The following is a 16,637-nucleotide window of genomic DNA, read 5'->3' on the forward strand; positions in this document are numbered from 1 at the left end:
TATCGAAACGTCGGGATTAATTGTTATGTTGAGGTTTTTAGCTGGGAAGAGCCGGCGCAATTTATAACAAAAGGTCTCTCAGATGCTGGACGTCTCTTTTTTAACAATCTTTTGGATATAATGCTACTTCGATTAATTGCTCGACAATTTATGGCGAGATAAAAAGAATTAAGGAACAAATATTGACATAATTTCTTAATTAAGAATTTATATAGTTTGTCAGAAATAAAACTCAAAGCTCATCGATTTGTAAGTAGGACGTAATAAATTTTCATTCGTTTTTTGCAGGTTATTTTATTTTTGCACCTAAATTGTTCTTAATATTTGGATTAATCTTTATTATTAGCAGTTATTTGATTTCAATTTCTATTAACAGTTATCTGATTTATTTTTATTAGTAATTATTGAGTACTGAATTATTATTGAGTACTGAATTATATATTGAGAGAAAAGTCAATGAGAAAATTGTTGCAATTTCTATAATTTTGTAATTTAGGTCAGGGTTATTCGTTCTTAACACACATAAGTCTGGGATCTAGCATGAGATGCTGAAATTGCCGGCAAATTGGTGACATTCACGAAATATGTGTCCAATAAATGCGATTGAACTGTCCGATTTTATCAGTTGTTGTATAACACTCATCGTATTTATCGTTGTATCGCGCGTAATTTCATTTACTCATTCAACCTTAATTGAAGATTTCATGTTTGGCGGACGTGAATTGTGAATATGATCGGAAATTGCTAACAAATTAGAATAAAATAGAGAGGAAACGATTGTTCGCGTTGTCGATTCTGTCAAATTATTGCATATTATTGAGAATCGATTATATGATGCGATATGAAAATAAAAGTCAGCCTCCATTGCAACTCTATCGTTCGACATCGTTCTTAAATCTTCAGAAAATTAAACGCGAACATGTGTCAACGGTATTTCGTATTGACGTTTAACGTAATAATTAATCAGACGAATTACATAATTCCGATTAATGCGACTTCTTGCCTCATTTGTGATTATAATTTTACCGATAATTTCGTGACACTTTTGCAATATGTATTGCTCTAATATCGAATTACTTCAAACCTTTTAAATACGATAAACGGCCGCACTGTTAAGAACGAAGAGAATATTCACATTTTGTTGCCATGCAATTATCTCCGCCGCATCTTATCGTTTCTGAAAATTTTATTCGCCCGGAAACTCTGACACGATGATTTTCCGATGTCCCGCGAAAATTCCGCGATGCGTCGAGCGACCGGATGTCAAACTGCATTTCGATTTGCATCGCTTTGAAACATTAACACGCCGTGACACGAACCCTTCGGAAAATAATTTAGGCGACTTTTGTGCACTTTTGTGCCCTTTGAGATGCCGTCGGTAGCGAAAAGTGACGCGCTTGCGGGTTTCTTCCGTCGGAAAGTACATTAGATAACATGGAAAAATTTAACCGTCGCTTTTATGGAATTTAAATTCACTGATGAATTTTTTATCTTTTTAAAATTTTAATGCGATGTGTTTAATTAACAAATTTAAAACGATATCTTTATCGAAATAATTTTCTTAAGAAAGTGGATTAAGAAAATTCTCTAAAAATTTGAAATTAAGAACGGAAGCACGTTGTACATCTGTTAAATATTACAATTAGATTTTAATATGTTTAATTAAAATTAATGGGTCTATACTGATGAGCGTTCAAAAAATAGCCAAGCTGGAATTAAAAAAGCAATAAACTTTGACACGATATTTTTCTCCGAAAATTTTCTTAAGAAATTAAATTAAGAAATTCTTTGAAAAATTAAAAGGTTCAGTTATTTATCGCCGAAATTCAGGGCAGAGATTGCGGAATGCATTGCACATCTGCGGAATCATTAAACTTTAATTCGTTCAATTAAAATTGACGCATCAAGGCTGACAGGCGTTTAGAAAATAACCGGGCTAGAATTAAGGAAACAATAAAATCGAGGGTGTACCACGGTCGGGGGGCGGTCGACATATACCGGGCGAGTTTGTCAACGACGCGGTTGCTTTGACGAACGATCCCGTGCAACACAGCAGCCAATCAGACCGCGTGAAAAATCTGATGGAGCACGCGCCCGCGCGCGCGCGAGCATCGATGGGGCTTAATCGAACGTGGTTCAAAGTCGACGAGGATGCATCCATCTATGTGCATCGCGACCGCGCGTGTGTGCGTTACATACGGACGTAACAAAAGCGGAAGTGGCGGCGGGGAGATGCTCCCGATGCTTTGTGCACGGCCCGAGTGTGAGAGAGAGACGGTACTCGCTTCGAACAGAAACGCCGCGGCAGTGTGGCTCCACGTGGGTCAAAAGGTTACAAAATGCACCTTGGTAGAAAATGCACCTCGGGGCGGGTTCGCTCGTCGCTGCATTCCGTCGCTAATTTCAAATGCGGCTCCAATCGCGCGGATTTAGGTCGTAATCGGACGGCTTTGTTCCCGCGAGAAGAAATTTTACACAATCTGTATTACAAACTTTACATATTTTTTCCCCCTCGAAAAAGTGAACGTTTTACTCTCCACATTTTATTCCCGCTGAGAAAAATGATCGTTGAAACGAAAATAATTGCCAAAAATAAATTTCGTCGCTCGGAAGATCCCCGAGTGTCAAGTTGATTGAAACGTTAACCTTTAAGGACTAATATATATCGGGGTAATGTAGTTGGCCGCCGGTGGCCCCGCGGATTGCTTCGTTTTCCAATCAAAATCGAGTTTGTCACTCGACGCGGTGCTCGGGCGGGCGGCACGTTCACCCACATACTCGAGGGCGGCGAAACTCCGGGCCGCTGTTTGGAATAACTCAAGAATGATTGCGATCCTGTTCCCGAGCGAGCGAGGGAACCCGTCCGTTGGCGTCACGTGGCCCCAATAGCCCCTGATATATATATAATAAAATAATACGCGCGCGCATACCCTCGACCCCGCGCTGCCGTTTCTCGATTACACAAAAGCGGAGAGGGAGGCGTCTCGAGACTATCCCGTCGGAAGACAACTGCGGGTAAACTAAAAAGAATAGCGGATTGTCCTGATATCAAGATACAAGTCAATAAAGACTTGGATTGTTAGAATACGCGAGCGAAGAAAGCTGTGATATTTCGGGTGTCATAAAAAAGTATCGGAATCGCAGTTTATAATCGGCAGCTAGAAATCGAAGCTGTTGCAATTATTTCCAGGATTTTTAAATATCGGAAAATAATTTTTAGGACAATTTATTTTTGAAATGACCTCTGTTTTTTTTTTTATCTATTTTCGGATTTTTTCATGCACTTGACATATTTGTCAACTTTGTCATCTTTTTGAGAAATGCATAATTAATTCTTCTTAATACGTAATAATAATAAACGTGTAATTACTGCGTATTATTCTTCGATTCAAGGATAGCGAGGAATCTCGAGCTCCTCCTGCGCAGTGCTCGTCTCCGATAGGCACGCATGCCGCGGAAGGCTTGCGGCCGAGGCCGCCTTCTTCGGGATTTTCTCGCTTCACCGAGATTTACGGCAACGATTCGATTTTATTGCCCCGCGCGCCCATAGTCGACATTCGCGGTGTCCCATTTCGCGTGTTTCTCTTCGCTTTGTTTACCCCAGCGCGCGATCCTCTCTCTAATTTCCTTCTCTCGCATTTCAAAAATGGTTTCGAAAATGAAGACTTTACTTCTGACGGTGGAAATTATTGCACGGAATATTATTAAAATATCACGCGAGTTCTGATAAGCTTGCGTCAATACAGCTATTTCGTTTAAAGAATGGAACGGACAGCTTTACGATCATTGCAGTGCGCGAGCCCGATCTGAAAATAAATGGTCACGCATACTTCGTCTCGCACACACACACACACACATACACAGACACACACTGACTGTTATTTGCGTAAAAATCGCGACGAGACTTAAGCGATTCGACATCTCGCTCGGAGTTTTCGCGATTTTCGATCGTCGGATTTCGGCACTCACGAATGTTTTATGTTTCGTTGTTGTTGTTGTTCACTTGGTATATATGTATAGTTCATGACGCGTATATGATACAGCTCGAATGCAGGCGAAAGTTAATCGAATCGCTATCAAGTAACAATTATAAATCAAACGAATAAATGCCGTCGGACATTTATTCGGGATAACGCGGTCGACTTATGTCGTGCATTTACGACTGCTGCACCGATTACAGATTAACATGTAAGTCGATTACTAATTCAAACGCCAAAATATCACAAATGTAGGCGAACACAAATGACGAAGCCGCGGCGTGTGTATCGCCAAATGGCAGGAATACGTAACTACGTCGTTAATACTTACGTGCGTTTGCATGCACAACATTTGCAACCTGAATGCAATTAAACATTATGCAACGTGTTTCGCAACGGTTGGTTTACCCTTAAACAAAATGCGATTAAATAATTGATTAATATTAGAGCCGCGCTAAATTCGCATATTTTCAAGAAATGGAAATCGCGCTTCGAGAATAATATCGAAGCGTGCTTCCATCTCTTAAGAATATCGACTCGAGACGGTTGGCAAAAATTACACATTCATCACATGATAATAATAATTATATGTTACAAGTTATTTTTGCATATATACACATTTCTTTCTGCCGCTGTATGATATACGCGCCGAGTTTGTTGAGGAGATGGAGTTTACACTTGTTGTTTGTGCTCTGACGTCTTCCTCGACATTCATGCTTTGTTGAGGGGTTTCGACTGTATACATATATATTATGGGGGCTGGTTTTTAGAGGTTAGCAAGGGGGTGATGGGGGGCGGGCGGGCTGGGGCAAGTACTACCTGGCGGGAGGGCTATTTGTCAATCCATTTAACAGCTAAAGTAAAGGTGGTAAACTCTTGGTAACAGCTCTAGTCGTGGGGATTATCTGGCGGGGTTGTTCTGCACGCAGCAAGATGCTCGCGTCTATCGAGACATCGCATTCCCGTCGCCACGCGCCGACGAATCCTTCGCCAGCCTCGGTCGGCCGTCGATCCGCTCTAATCCCGGCTTAACAAACGTGTTTAAGGACGAAATCCCTCTATCAAGAAATATCATGCACTTTAATTATTCTTACAGAAGAGGGATGTTTAATCGGTAGAAATCGAATTGCAAGAATATTTAATTTTTCGTGTACGTTTACTTTTGAACGTTTGACTTGCAAAATTTCTTCCCCGATATAAAAATTAATATTTCTAGAAGATTGCGTGATTGATTTTCGCGCGATTTTAGGCCAGGACTGAATTCTATTAAGGTCGGCAGGCGCGCGCGGAGGCAGACGAAACTCGTCGACGTTTGGCGTGGCGGCAGTTCGTCTAAAGATCACTTTTCCCCGTGTGTACGTCTTCGTGTCGTAATGTTCTAAGGACAAAGACGCGAGAGACAGAGAAGGGCACCGGAAACGAGGGCGCCCCGTTGTAAAGCCCCGCTCGTCGTCGCTGCGTTCGTTCCTCGCGCGTCCTCGTTTCCATGCCGTTGCACGTAACAAACAAACTTTCGAAACGCCGTCGTCGGATTCGCACGGAAGGATCGTGGTCGATCGCGATGGCCCGCGGGGTGTCCTCCGCGCATCTTCAAAGCAATTTTCCGATTCCGCGATCGCTGGCGAGCGCGAAGAGACGCGTTTAACCCTTAGCACACGCGAAAAATTATTATACCCGCGAAAATTTACAGATAATTAAATCCTCCGGCCCTTTCGTCCCTCCCTCGAAAGTTAAATTTTTCCGCGGATTTTAATCAAGCGGCTTGAGACTCGGACGGCTTGTGAAAACCGTCGCGTTAATGCGCGCGAAGGAAAAAAGAGAACGAATTGTCGTATCCCGCGTTCGAGTAATATTTCGCGGACGCGCTGGATAAATTGCCTCACGTCGGACACCTTCGTGTCGTTCGTTTCTCACACACTTTCGGCGCGCGCGCGTGTGTGTGTGTCCCGTGCATACGTGTATAACACTTTGCGAAGTCACGACGGTACGACGGCGACACGTAACGCCCTTGTGTGTCGCGTTTGTGATGGAGTTATTTTTATTCAGGGACACCCCGGCGGGCTGCGCGCGCGGCTGACCTCCCTTTTAGTTGTTTTGAATTTTCCCGACTACCCTGCTTCCTTTGTGAAAATTAATCGCGAAACGCTCCCTTTCGGGCCGAATTGAAGGACCGAACCCCTCGCCGCGAAGCGCATTCGGGCGGCGGAAACAGACTCGAAGACGCAGAACGAAGGGGAAAACCTTTCCGTTAGAGTCACCTCTGTGATTTACGTGATATAATATGTATGTTTAGCCATGCAGTATATACTACTAATATATAATATATAGATATATATAGATAGATATATAACTGATAGCCCGGTGGCGTTTTATTGAGAAATTCTCATCTCTCTCTCTCTCTCTCTTTCTCTCTCTCGCGCTCGCTCTCTCTCTCTCTCTCTCTCTCTCTCTCTCTCTCTCTCTCGCTCTCTCTCTTTCTCTCTTTCCTGCGAAAAAGAAAACCGACTGACCGACCGTATCGTCCCCCCCTCTTTTTGCTTTCAATCTCTCTTTATTCCTCTGTTACTTGCTCCGTAAGCGCTCTCCCTCTCTCTTTTTCAGGTGACACAACGTTTAAACGCGCGCTCCTCTCGTGATTCTCAGACTCCATCGCTCGCTCATCAACACCGCTGAAGCGTCATCTCCGCAAAATCGGCAAGTTTCGTGATCTCTGATACCCTTTTATTTCGAAACATTTTTGGAAGCTTCTCGCCTCGCGTTTAGCAAATTTCTCTCAAGTAGCGAGGCGACGCTGATCGGCGCTGATCGCGAGGGATGTTTGTAATTCTACGGGGTGTTTCGGGGATTCTCTTTGCCGATGTATTTCAATCGCGGGACGAGTGTGCCGCGCAAGTGGAGCGTTGTCCTCTGTCGTGGAGTTCACGGGTTCGAAATTTTGCCGACGCGGAAGTTCGCTTCCTCTTCGCGATCAATTATTTCAGCCGAATTTTGGACAATCCGTGTCTATTGTGCGCTAAATAATTAGGCAAATCAATGAAATTGCATTTCGAATGAATCAGAATTTCGTGTGCCTGCTGATGTACGTATACGTGTGTGTATGTCCCAGCTTTATAGCTTTGTGAATGCTTTATCCTCCTGATCGAGTGAGCGCATGGATGACGGGATCGATCGTAACCTTCGCAAGAAACATGATCGTGATGTCGGGGGACTGAAGAAACGTCGATTCGTGCATGTCTGAAGCAAAGTGATAGCGAAGCTCATTCATCGTCATTCGTGACAGAGAGATTATCCCGCATTTCATTCCATCAGTCGATTTAAGGAGGAAAGAATCCTAAAAAAAAAAAAAAACGGTGTCGCGGTTTCAATGTGATTGTTGAATGAAACTCAACTCGAACTAAAAATAATATATTCAATGACAGCTTTCCTTTTTTTTTTTTTTGTAACATTCTACATATAATCGTTAATGTTGCTCGACTGATGCAAATTAATATCATTCCCCGCTTCGCGAATCGCGATTTCGACCGATAAACCCCCGAATCTCGCCTGTTGAAAAAAAAATGAGAGGAAAAAAAGTAAAAGAATATAACGTTTGTCATTTCGTGTCATCGTGTCGTTGGAGTTTTCATCATGTCAATTCGGCGCTTCGCGCTGTTGTTCGCGAAAGCACCGGCCGAAATAAACGGATTCCGATTGATCTCATTGTTAATGAAACCGGAAACCAGCGCGCTTACTTATCAGCAAACCGATGCGATTGTCGTGTCCCGTGGTTCTGTTGTAATCTCGAGCGGTTGCTTGAAATACATCGACAATTGTACATCGTCATCGCGCAGCGCGTCTTCCATACCGCAAAAGCGGGATTGTTTTACATTATAGGAAAATTCATTCGAAAAGTCAGGTCGCGCGATGAAAAAGATATAACTTTTTATTTTTTTTGGTGACGTTAATGGACGGTATCCTGTCTTCTTTGTCGCATTAATTGTTAATTTAATTCATATGATAGACATTTGTGGAATGGATATATATATATTAACTTTTTTTTTATTTTCGGCAAATCGAAGGAAATGACGCGATGAAGATACGCGTTCCGCGCGTCAGAGTATACGCGATGCAAAAATGATAAACTCGGTAAACAGCAATTATGGTTATGAGGCGTGAAGAATTAATGAAACGCGGAAACCAATTAACAGCGCGAGCGCGGCCGAGTGCGTTAGGATCAATTCGGTTTTCTCATAGGTCACGGTAATTATTTAATGCGCCATTTGCCGCGTTACATCATTCAGCGGGCGTCATTAACTTAATTATTTCGCCGTTGCCGGTAAACATGTGCGCCCGTTGCAATTTTCGAGGACCGCTCCGCAAGGAAAGAGATGCATTTGTCTTTTGCAGAATGGAAGAGCGCGTTTGTTTCGACGAGAAGATGTACGAAAGAAAGTTTCTGTTCTCTTCGCGTGAATTTTCACGTGGGTGGTATTGTTCGATTTGTTTTTTTTTTTTTTTTTCATTCTAATTAGAATAGCTGTAATTGATGTGATTTTAATTTTATTTCGATTAACGTTAATTTCTAATCAATTAATTTCTGAAAAACTTTGGAAGATACAAATTTACGTCGTTTCCTTTTCCAATTTTTGTCTCTACTCTTCTAAGGTTGTTTAATGCGTTTTTGAATAATTTAATTAGCACGACGAACTCGCTTAGCAATTCCGTACGCGCTCGCGCGCTTGTAGAGCTGAATGGATCTATATAATTATTAATAATTTGGTGGGACAAGTAAATATAGATCATCCGAGAAAGGACGGTGCATATTTAATCTCATTGAGGCATTATCGATAGCCAATACCACCCACTTCCGGTGTCATTCACAGGGTCATTCCGATAAGCGTGGGTTTTATAAACTTCGACACGCTGCAGACTTAATTTTCGCGCGCGCGCGCGCACGCGCGCGCTTACGAGCGCGGGCGGGAGGGGGGAAAAAATTCCGTTGAAACATTAATCGAAGGTCAGCCGCGCAAAGTGACCAAGGAAAACGACCCTGCCAATGACAGGCGGACATTTCACGCCCCCTGTCGCGAGCGATCGTGTCCACGTCAGGTCGGATCAGTCCGATCGCCGAGCGTGATCCGCCGCGTGTAAATCTCTCCCTCTCGCTCTTCCTCTCTATCTCTCGCTCCTCCTCCTCATTCATTCTCTCTCACTTCTTTTTTTTCTCCGTGGTCCCTCTTCCGATTCGCATATTTGGTTTCGAATTTAGAGTGTGGCTGCTCGGTAGTGACGGGGTTTTTTTTTTTTTTTTTTTTTTGTACCCGCAAGAATCGCAAGAACGCTGCATCTCGCGGGAGCGAATTAACCCCTTAACTGTCGCTGCTCGCAGTTGCCCGCTAATGAATTTTTCGCTCTGAATCAGAGATCAGGATGAATAACGTTCTTCGTGAATTTTTTTTTTTCCATGACAGAGGAAACGTTAACCACGCGACTTTCAGATGAATGACAATGTTGCGAACCGGGTTATCGCAGTTTTATCTTGATCACTCAGGCGATTCGAAATTGATGACTCAAACGACAAGGATGTTCAGACATCTCGGATCAGTTAAAGGGTTAAGGAACCGCTACTCATTGCCGATTGAATTTGGAATATCCTCGGAACAGCGTTCGGTTTCCTCTCTCTTCACCCTCCAACCCCTCGGCCGTTCCTTTCTCTCCCCCGGTTTTCATTCCCCTCCCGTCTTTCTTTCTCTTTCTCAACCCTCTCTAACAGCAGCGACTCGAGCGGCTTCTCAATAAAATGCCTCCGTACGTGTCAACTTGTCTGGTATACTTGTATATACTTTCTTGTTTCCAGAATCTCTTGTAATGGTTAGTCACACATACATACGACTGAATCGTTGTTGTGTGGCATGATTGTTTACTGTGCGTATGTGTGTGTGTGTGTGTGCAGTGTGTGTGTATGCGTTGGTGTAATGTCTGTTTCTCTTTAATCTAAAGCTTACGTTTAAAGAAGCAGCAGCAAGATACGGTATATATATAATACGTAGGCGAATATGTGGGTATATAGAGGCCATAGTCACGTATGTATATATATATAGATATATATATGTATTATACGGTTCATACAGGTACAGCGAGCGTGCATGGATATTCACTTTTATGTATATATGGTATAGATATTCATGTATATAGATATATATATATATATCCCACCCCTTGTGAAGATTTGCTTGCCTTTTTCGAGAGCTGTCGAGCTGCTCTGCTGTCGCACGGCTAAATCAACAAACAGAACTCAGTCATAATGCAGAAATGCAGCCCGCCGTTGCTCGCTCTTCCGTGCTCCTCTCCACTCGCGTCGTACCATTATTTCCGATCAATCTTTAATCTCATCCCCCCCCCCTCCCCCCTCCCCTTTTTCTCTACCGAGACGCACCTCGCAATTGTGCGCTTCTCATACTCGGAATAAATTTGGCAAAATGTTACTTCGTTTGACAAACGGTAATTTTGCACGCGATCTCGATTAAATGCGATAACAGCGGGACGAGCCGGAGAATTCCTCGCCCTCAAATCTTCCTCGAAGCGTTTTATCCCGCGGAGATATTATCTTCGCCGGATAAAATGTGAAATCAGAGGAAGAGTTTGGACGCCCGAAGATTCTTCTCCGCTCGCAAGCCGTCATCGCATCTCCTCGCGCGACAAAAAGGGAGAGAGCGGGTCCTGGAGAGCGCGCAGTTTTGCGAGGCCGGGGAGACTCGCGTCGCAGGAGACGCGCCGAAGGAGGATGTCCTGCGACCGAGGCCTGCGGTCGGCGGGACATCCGTCGACTTCCGACGCGACTCACCGAGCGAAGCGAGTCTCCCGCGGCTTCGATTGTTTTTTTTTTTTTTTTCTTTTTTTTCTTTCTTTTTTCAACGACGATTCTTTTCTCTCAGGACCCGATTGATCACGTGGGAGAAATTACGCGGTCGACGACGACGCAGCGTACGCCTGCGTCGGCGTCGCGACGTTATTTCTCCCATCGTCGCCACCTTCGGCTCGTTAATTCTCTCTCCCTTTAAAGTGTCTCTCTCTTTCTCGAGAGCGTTCCTTCACGCCGATCTCAATTTTCTCCCCGCCGATTTCGCCACGCTCGAGCGGCGGCTGCATGGAAGGTTGAAGACGAACGAAAAAAAGAAATGCGAGAGAAAGCGAAAACAAACGATGAAACGGGGGGGATAGAAGAAGAAAGAAGAAGAAGAAGCTGCGCCTAATAAAACGTAGACATATAATATCTGTACATATGCATGAGGCCGATCGATCGATTCATCCACCAGTCAGTCAATCGAAAGCAATTGACGAAAGGGCTCAGCCGGGCGATCGGGGATGGGGATGAATCAATGAGGGGAGGGGGGGGGGGGAAGAGCGAAACTGACTGAACGAAAAACGCAAAGAGGCAAGTCGTGTCGGGTGTCATCGGCAAAGTGTCGTTGCGTGAGCAGAGAGAAGTCCGAGTTCTTCCGACGATTGATAATTGGCGAATCCACGGCGCCGATCTTTTTTTATAAGGAATAAATTTAACGCGAGATTCTTTATCGCGCGGTCATTCCATTCGAGAGAAATAGCAATGGTGTTCGCGAACTTTAATCCCGCCGGCATTGCTATCGCACCTCGGCGGAATCGACTCGCGATGAGAACTCAGAGAGATCAATTTTTGCCTAAATCGTTATTACGGTCAGAAAAATTTGAGAGAAAAGACAGATAAGTTAATAATTTGAAAGAATTTGAATAGGTGTCGCGTTTTTCGAGAATTGAAAGATTCCGAAGAAGGATGTACGGTGACTCCTTTCTATTCACGCGCGTGTTTTTGTGTGTGTGTGTGTGTTTTTTTTCTGCGTGTGTGTCTGCGTATGTAATATATAAAGACAAAGGTCAAAGGTCAATGTACGTCTCGAACCATTACAACAATATCATAGTAATCTGGTTTTAGAAACATGTGTGGTTATCATAGGTGGAATTATTTTACGAAACACCGAAACTGAGAGACTCACAAGCAGGAAGAGGAGGGTGTTTTCCTTCGTTTAGAGTTGACCGATCTCACGTTAACATTGCGCATCTGGTAGTCTGCAATGCAAAACACACTTTGGTAGGGTCAGGGACGGACGACGGCCTTCGACGAGATGACGAGAAACGAGAAAAAGGCGACTTTTTTCTATCTTTCTCTCCCTCTCTTTCTCTCTTCATTCGCGATCTTTCGTTCTGTCTCTCTTTCTCTCTCTCTCTCTCTCTCTCTCTCGTTCTCTCTTGTCGCCTTTGTAGAATTAATTTGACCGGCGAAACGCTGCAGGATAATTAAGTGGCGCGCGGTCGGTCTTGATAGAAAAATCCTCGTTCGTGATATTAATCATTGAATTAAAAATTGATAGTTAATTATTTTTTAGTGCGTTTACTGCACCGTCGATCAGCACGGTAAATACACTAAAAAAATTTTCTATTTAACTATCTGTCGTTGTCTTTATATCATGCAATCGAGACATCACAGAGAAAGATTTTTCCGCCGGACTGAACCGGGCGTCGTTTAATTATCCGACAGCGGCTCGCTCTCTAGTCGCCGTTTCTCTCGTTATCGCTCTCTCTCTCTCTCTCTTTCTCTCTTTCTCTCTTCTCCGTCCTGCATTTTTTCCTTTCCTTTCTTTACTCTGCCCCGACACTCCGTCTCTATCTCTCACTCCATCTCTGTCTCTTAGGTCGGGGCGGCGCGCACAAGCCCTCTCTCGTCGTTGATTTTTTCTTTCGCGTTCTCTTCCGCCGCCCGGTAGAGAAAGCGACGAACGGCGTTCGATAGTCGCGATCAATGAGACGTAATCGTGAAGAAACTTTACATCGCGATATTCCAGCGTGTGGCTCATGTGGAGAGCGATAGGATTCTTTCGCACCGAAGACAAATTGGAAATTATTATAATTTACTCGAAATTTATAAGTACTCTAACGAATCGATGAAGTAAGTCTCGAAAAGTTAAATTACAAATCAAAATATCACAGTTTGACCAAGCGTGACTCTTGATCTCACGTTTGATCACGCGGCCGTAACCCCTTACTTTCCGTCTAACTGTACAGCGCGACCGCAACTCCTTGCTTGCCGTCTGACTATAGCGCGACTGTAACTCCTTACTTAAACCGCGGTCTCCCAACGGAATCGTCGCTTTCTCTGTCTCTTTCTCCCTTTTTCTTTCTTTCTCTTTCTCCTTTCTTTTTTTTTTTTTTTTTTTCGTCTCTTTTCCTTTCCGAGGAATGACCGAATCGGCGGCGAAAGAGAAATCGCCGGGGGACCGTTAAATCTGCCCGCCGTTGAAACAAAGAGGGAACGCTGCGATGTTGATCGGAGAGAGCAAGAAACGCCAAAATCAAGTGGCCCTCTCGGCGCCAGCGGCCTGTCGCTCTCTCTCTCTCTCTTTTGTTGCCTCGGGCTACCGAAACTACTACGGTAGAAGTCCACTCTAAATTCGAAACGAAATCAACGAGCCGAACCGAGCGGCCGCTTCGCGAAAGCGGAGAGAATTCGAGGGTCCTCTGATCTGATCTGTGTCAAGCTCCGGCCCGATCGGTCAAGCTCTTGATCCACGGCCGCTTCCTTTGGCACCGGCGGGATCCGTGGATCCGCGCGGGTCCAACGGGAATTCCGAGGCTCGAGGACTCGGCATCCGAGGATCCTGCCCGTCCGCGGGAGTTTGAATAGTGAAAAATCCAGGGATTCGCGAAGATTTTCGCGATACTCGTGGTTCCAATCGTCCGCGGATCCGCAGGATCCAAGGATTTCCGACGTCCAGGCGCTCGCTTCCGGTCGGACGTCTTCGAAACTATCCTCGGGGCTTCTTATAAAATTTAATTTCTTAGCAAATTAGTATTTCAATTTCGTTATTCATAATCAATCGCTGATTGTTAAAGTGAAATTCCTGCGTTACCCCGTGGAGATTCGAGGACGTCCTGCTTCTGAAAAGAAAATAGTTATACGCTTTCCTGCGAAAGGATGCGGGGATGCGTATGCATGTACATACACACACACGCATACACACATATCGTATCGAGCGTTGTGTTAATGCACGCCGTATTTAGTCCACGCGAAAAGCGATCGGGGGACGTAAACGGACGTAAGCGGGAATAAAAAGAGTTGAATATCTGTCGGGGCCGGCGATTTGCTCTCGTCCTCATCGTCATCCTCGTCCTGCGCTGCGCGTTGCCCATCCATCGGACGTCGCGCCGGGATGCGCATCGCGCGCGCATGCACTTGCAGCCGATATATTTTCCGTTCGCCTACGCGCTCGTCGTCGTCTCTTTTTTTTTTTTTTTTCGCTGCGAGACGGACGATTTAAAAAGGGGGGAGGGGGGGGGAGAAAAGGGCGCGGGGGAGAAAGGCGGGTTCTGCAACGATCGGGAGGCTTTTTGGGACTCGCTCCACGCCGATTAGTTGCCCGGAGCAGCATTATTGAAGCGCGGGCCGAATCGATACGTCGTGTCTTAACCTTTCTCATTTTTCAAATTATTGTGGCGTCGTGTATAACATTAGTTTCAATATTCGAGAAAATGTTATCATCTTTAATCTCACTCAATCTACTTTCGAATAGATAAAAATCGAGGCTAGACATTGCAATAGGCAGCTATAAAAATTAATTAGGTGTCATATTTGATATATTATTTTCTACCTGGCTTGATTCGATCTATTTTTGATAAATTAAATGATATTTTTAGACGGTATGATTTATCTAAATACGCATTATTTCATCGGAATGCATTACGATAGGAATATTTGATTGCTCTCGCACAATCCTGCCTTTGTGCAAAAGCGTATGCGTGGGAGGTGTGCGACGGCGAGCGGCGTTGCCGTGACAAACGCTAAAGTGATAGCGCGAGCGCGGAACCTTTTCAAGTTTCGAGTTTTGCATCTTCAATGCCGCGCTCATGCTGCGCTCGTTCAATGGAGCCGATGGCGTTTCAATTAACTGCAAAATTAACGTCCCTTGGTCGAATTGTTAATTAAAATCCTCGCTGTCGTATGCGCGCCCGATTGTTTATTGAATCGCCACGGCCGATCTTGTTGTAACGAGCGAAACGGCGCAAACAAACCGAATGTCCGTCATTCCTGTCGTCTTACGAGTCGAAAATACGGCGGTGCGAGAATAAAAAGATTCGGAATAAGAAGTCGGGACTATTTTTCAGAGAGAGAAAGTCCTTTTTTCGTTCGTGACGCGCGACCCGATTATTTCCAACTCCGAGAAGAAAAGGAATAAAAAAATCAAGCCGGCGCGTCCATCATTCGCGGATTCGACCTCGGATGATTGCAGTCCTCATGTTGCCGTTTCAGCGAAAATATCTCGGCGAAGAAACGTCATTTCTCATTTCGATGATGAAGGAATAGCGACGCGTTTAATGTGTCCATCCGTTCTTCGATTAAGTGCCGGCTTATTCTTCGAGCCAAACGTGAATAGCATAAAACAGCGCTAAACGTATCTTATTTATGACAATAAGCTTTTTAAAAATTTTCTCGCACTCGAAGTAGATAATCATTTATTCATACGACTGACTAAATGCAGAGGAAATTAAATTTTGTTCCAAGAAGATAAGAATTTTTATGGTTGCGTTAATTTTTTGACTAATTTTAGAATAAATTGAAGAAAACTTCTTTTCGGAAAAAATTAATTCTCTCTAATTGCTGTTCACTTGGAAGTCCAAGCTTCCAAAGAAATGGAAATATTTTTCAAGTATTTCAACACCAGCCTAAAAATCGGGTTGAACCAAAAGTTGGTTCGGATTTTTTCAATAGAGATCTTTAAAAGTGATGCAACCAACTTGATTATTATATACTCTATAAATATTATATAATATTATCAAGACATTTTTATAACATATTAAAAATTATTTAAATTGGTTAATATATACTTAAGCAACTTCCATTAAAACACAAAAGATAACAAATCGCACTTTGATCTTTTTATGCTTTTTTATTTTCGGTGAAATCGCAACACAAAAATAGATTTAATAGATTGCGCTATTGGGATGTGCTAAAAATGGTTTTCGAAGTTCCGAGCCGGAGATTTTTCTTCGAAAGACGCCCCACGGTCAGGACTCTCCACGGTTGATAAGGATCAAATTGAAAATAGCCATCGCAGATGGTTTATTGTTACGAACAAAAACAGCGTACAATTGCTTGAAATGATATATAATTATTTAATATTCGAATTTCATTCTTAGGCCTAACGTCCGAATAAATTTGTGATTCTACTCGACGGTTAAGGACCGAGCATCGCAAATTTCGAGGATTTGAAAATTGTGCCACGCAAACTTGGAACTTCGCGCAATCTCTCGCTGTGGAAAGCGTTCGAGATTCCGAAGACTGAGATCGAAACCAATATGCGGGATGCAATCGTCGATGCAGCGAGAAGCATCGCGATGAGGTTTCTCCCCGGAAGGGAGGACCCGTCAGGACGAAACGTCATTATTACACCCTCCCACTGCCTCCTCCCCGGCCTGTGCCACCCTCGCTCTCGCTGGCAGGAAATCCCCTCGCGTCGTTATCGAATCTGATCGGCCGCAAAGCGAGAGAGCGAGAGAGCGAGAGAGAGAAAGAGATAGAGAGAGAGAACGAGAAAGAGAGAGTCGATTACCTTTGACGGAACCACCTGTTCGGCGTGATCCTCTTTTTTCCTT

General features: G+C 44.0%; 1 protein-coding gene across 7 annotated transcripts in view; it reads right to left on the minus strand.

Annotated features, from left to right (window-relative positions):
• LOC105676735 (hepatocyte nuclear factor 6-like) overlaps nt 1-16,637 on the minus strand; it is an 80,170-nt gene that overhangs the window by 16,555 nt on the left and 46,978 nt on the right. For 3 of the 7 annotated variants that reach the window (XM_067360162.1, XM_067360159.1, XM_067360163.1), the window contains 2 exons: nt 11,987-12,059; nt 10,194-10,232 (listed from right to left, as the gene is read on the minus strand). The exons of 2 other annotated variants lie outside the window; for them this stretch is intronic. In XM_067360162.1, coding sequence (XP_067216263.1) covers nt 10,194-10,232; nt 11,987-12,059 — 112 coding nt within the window. The remainder of the gene's footprint in view (nt 1-10,193; nt 10,233-11,986; nt 12,060-16,637) is intronic. 2 more of the 7 variants (XM_067360164.1, XM_067360161.1) reach the window with 1 other exon arrangement.

The sequence above is a fragment of the Linepithema humile genome, chromosome 8, assembly GCF_040581485.1.
Source record: "Linepithema humile isolate Giens D197 chromosome 8, Lhum_UNIL_v1.0, whole genome shotgun sequence".
In the NCBI taxonomy this organism is placed as follows: Eukaryota; Metazoa; Arthropoda; class Insecta; order Hymenoptera; family Formicidae; genus Linepithema; species Linepithema humile.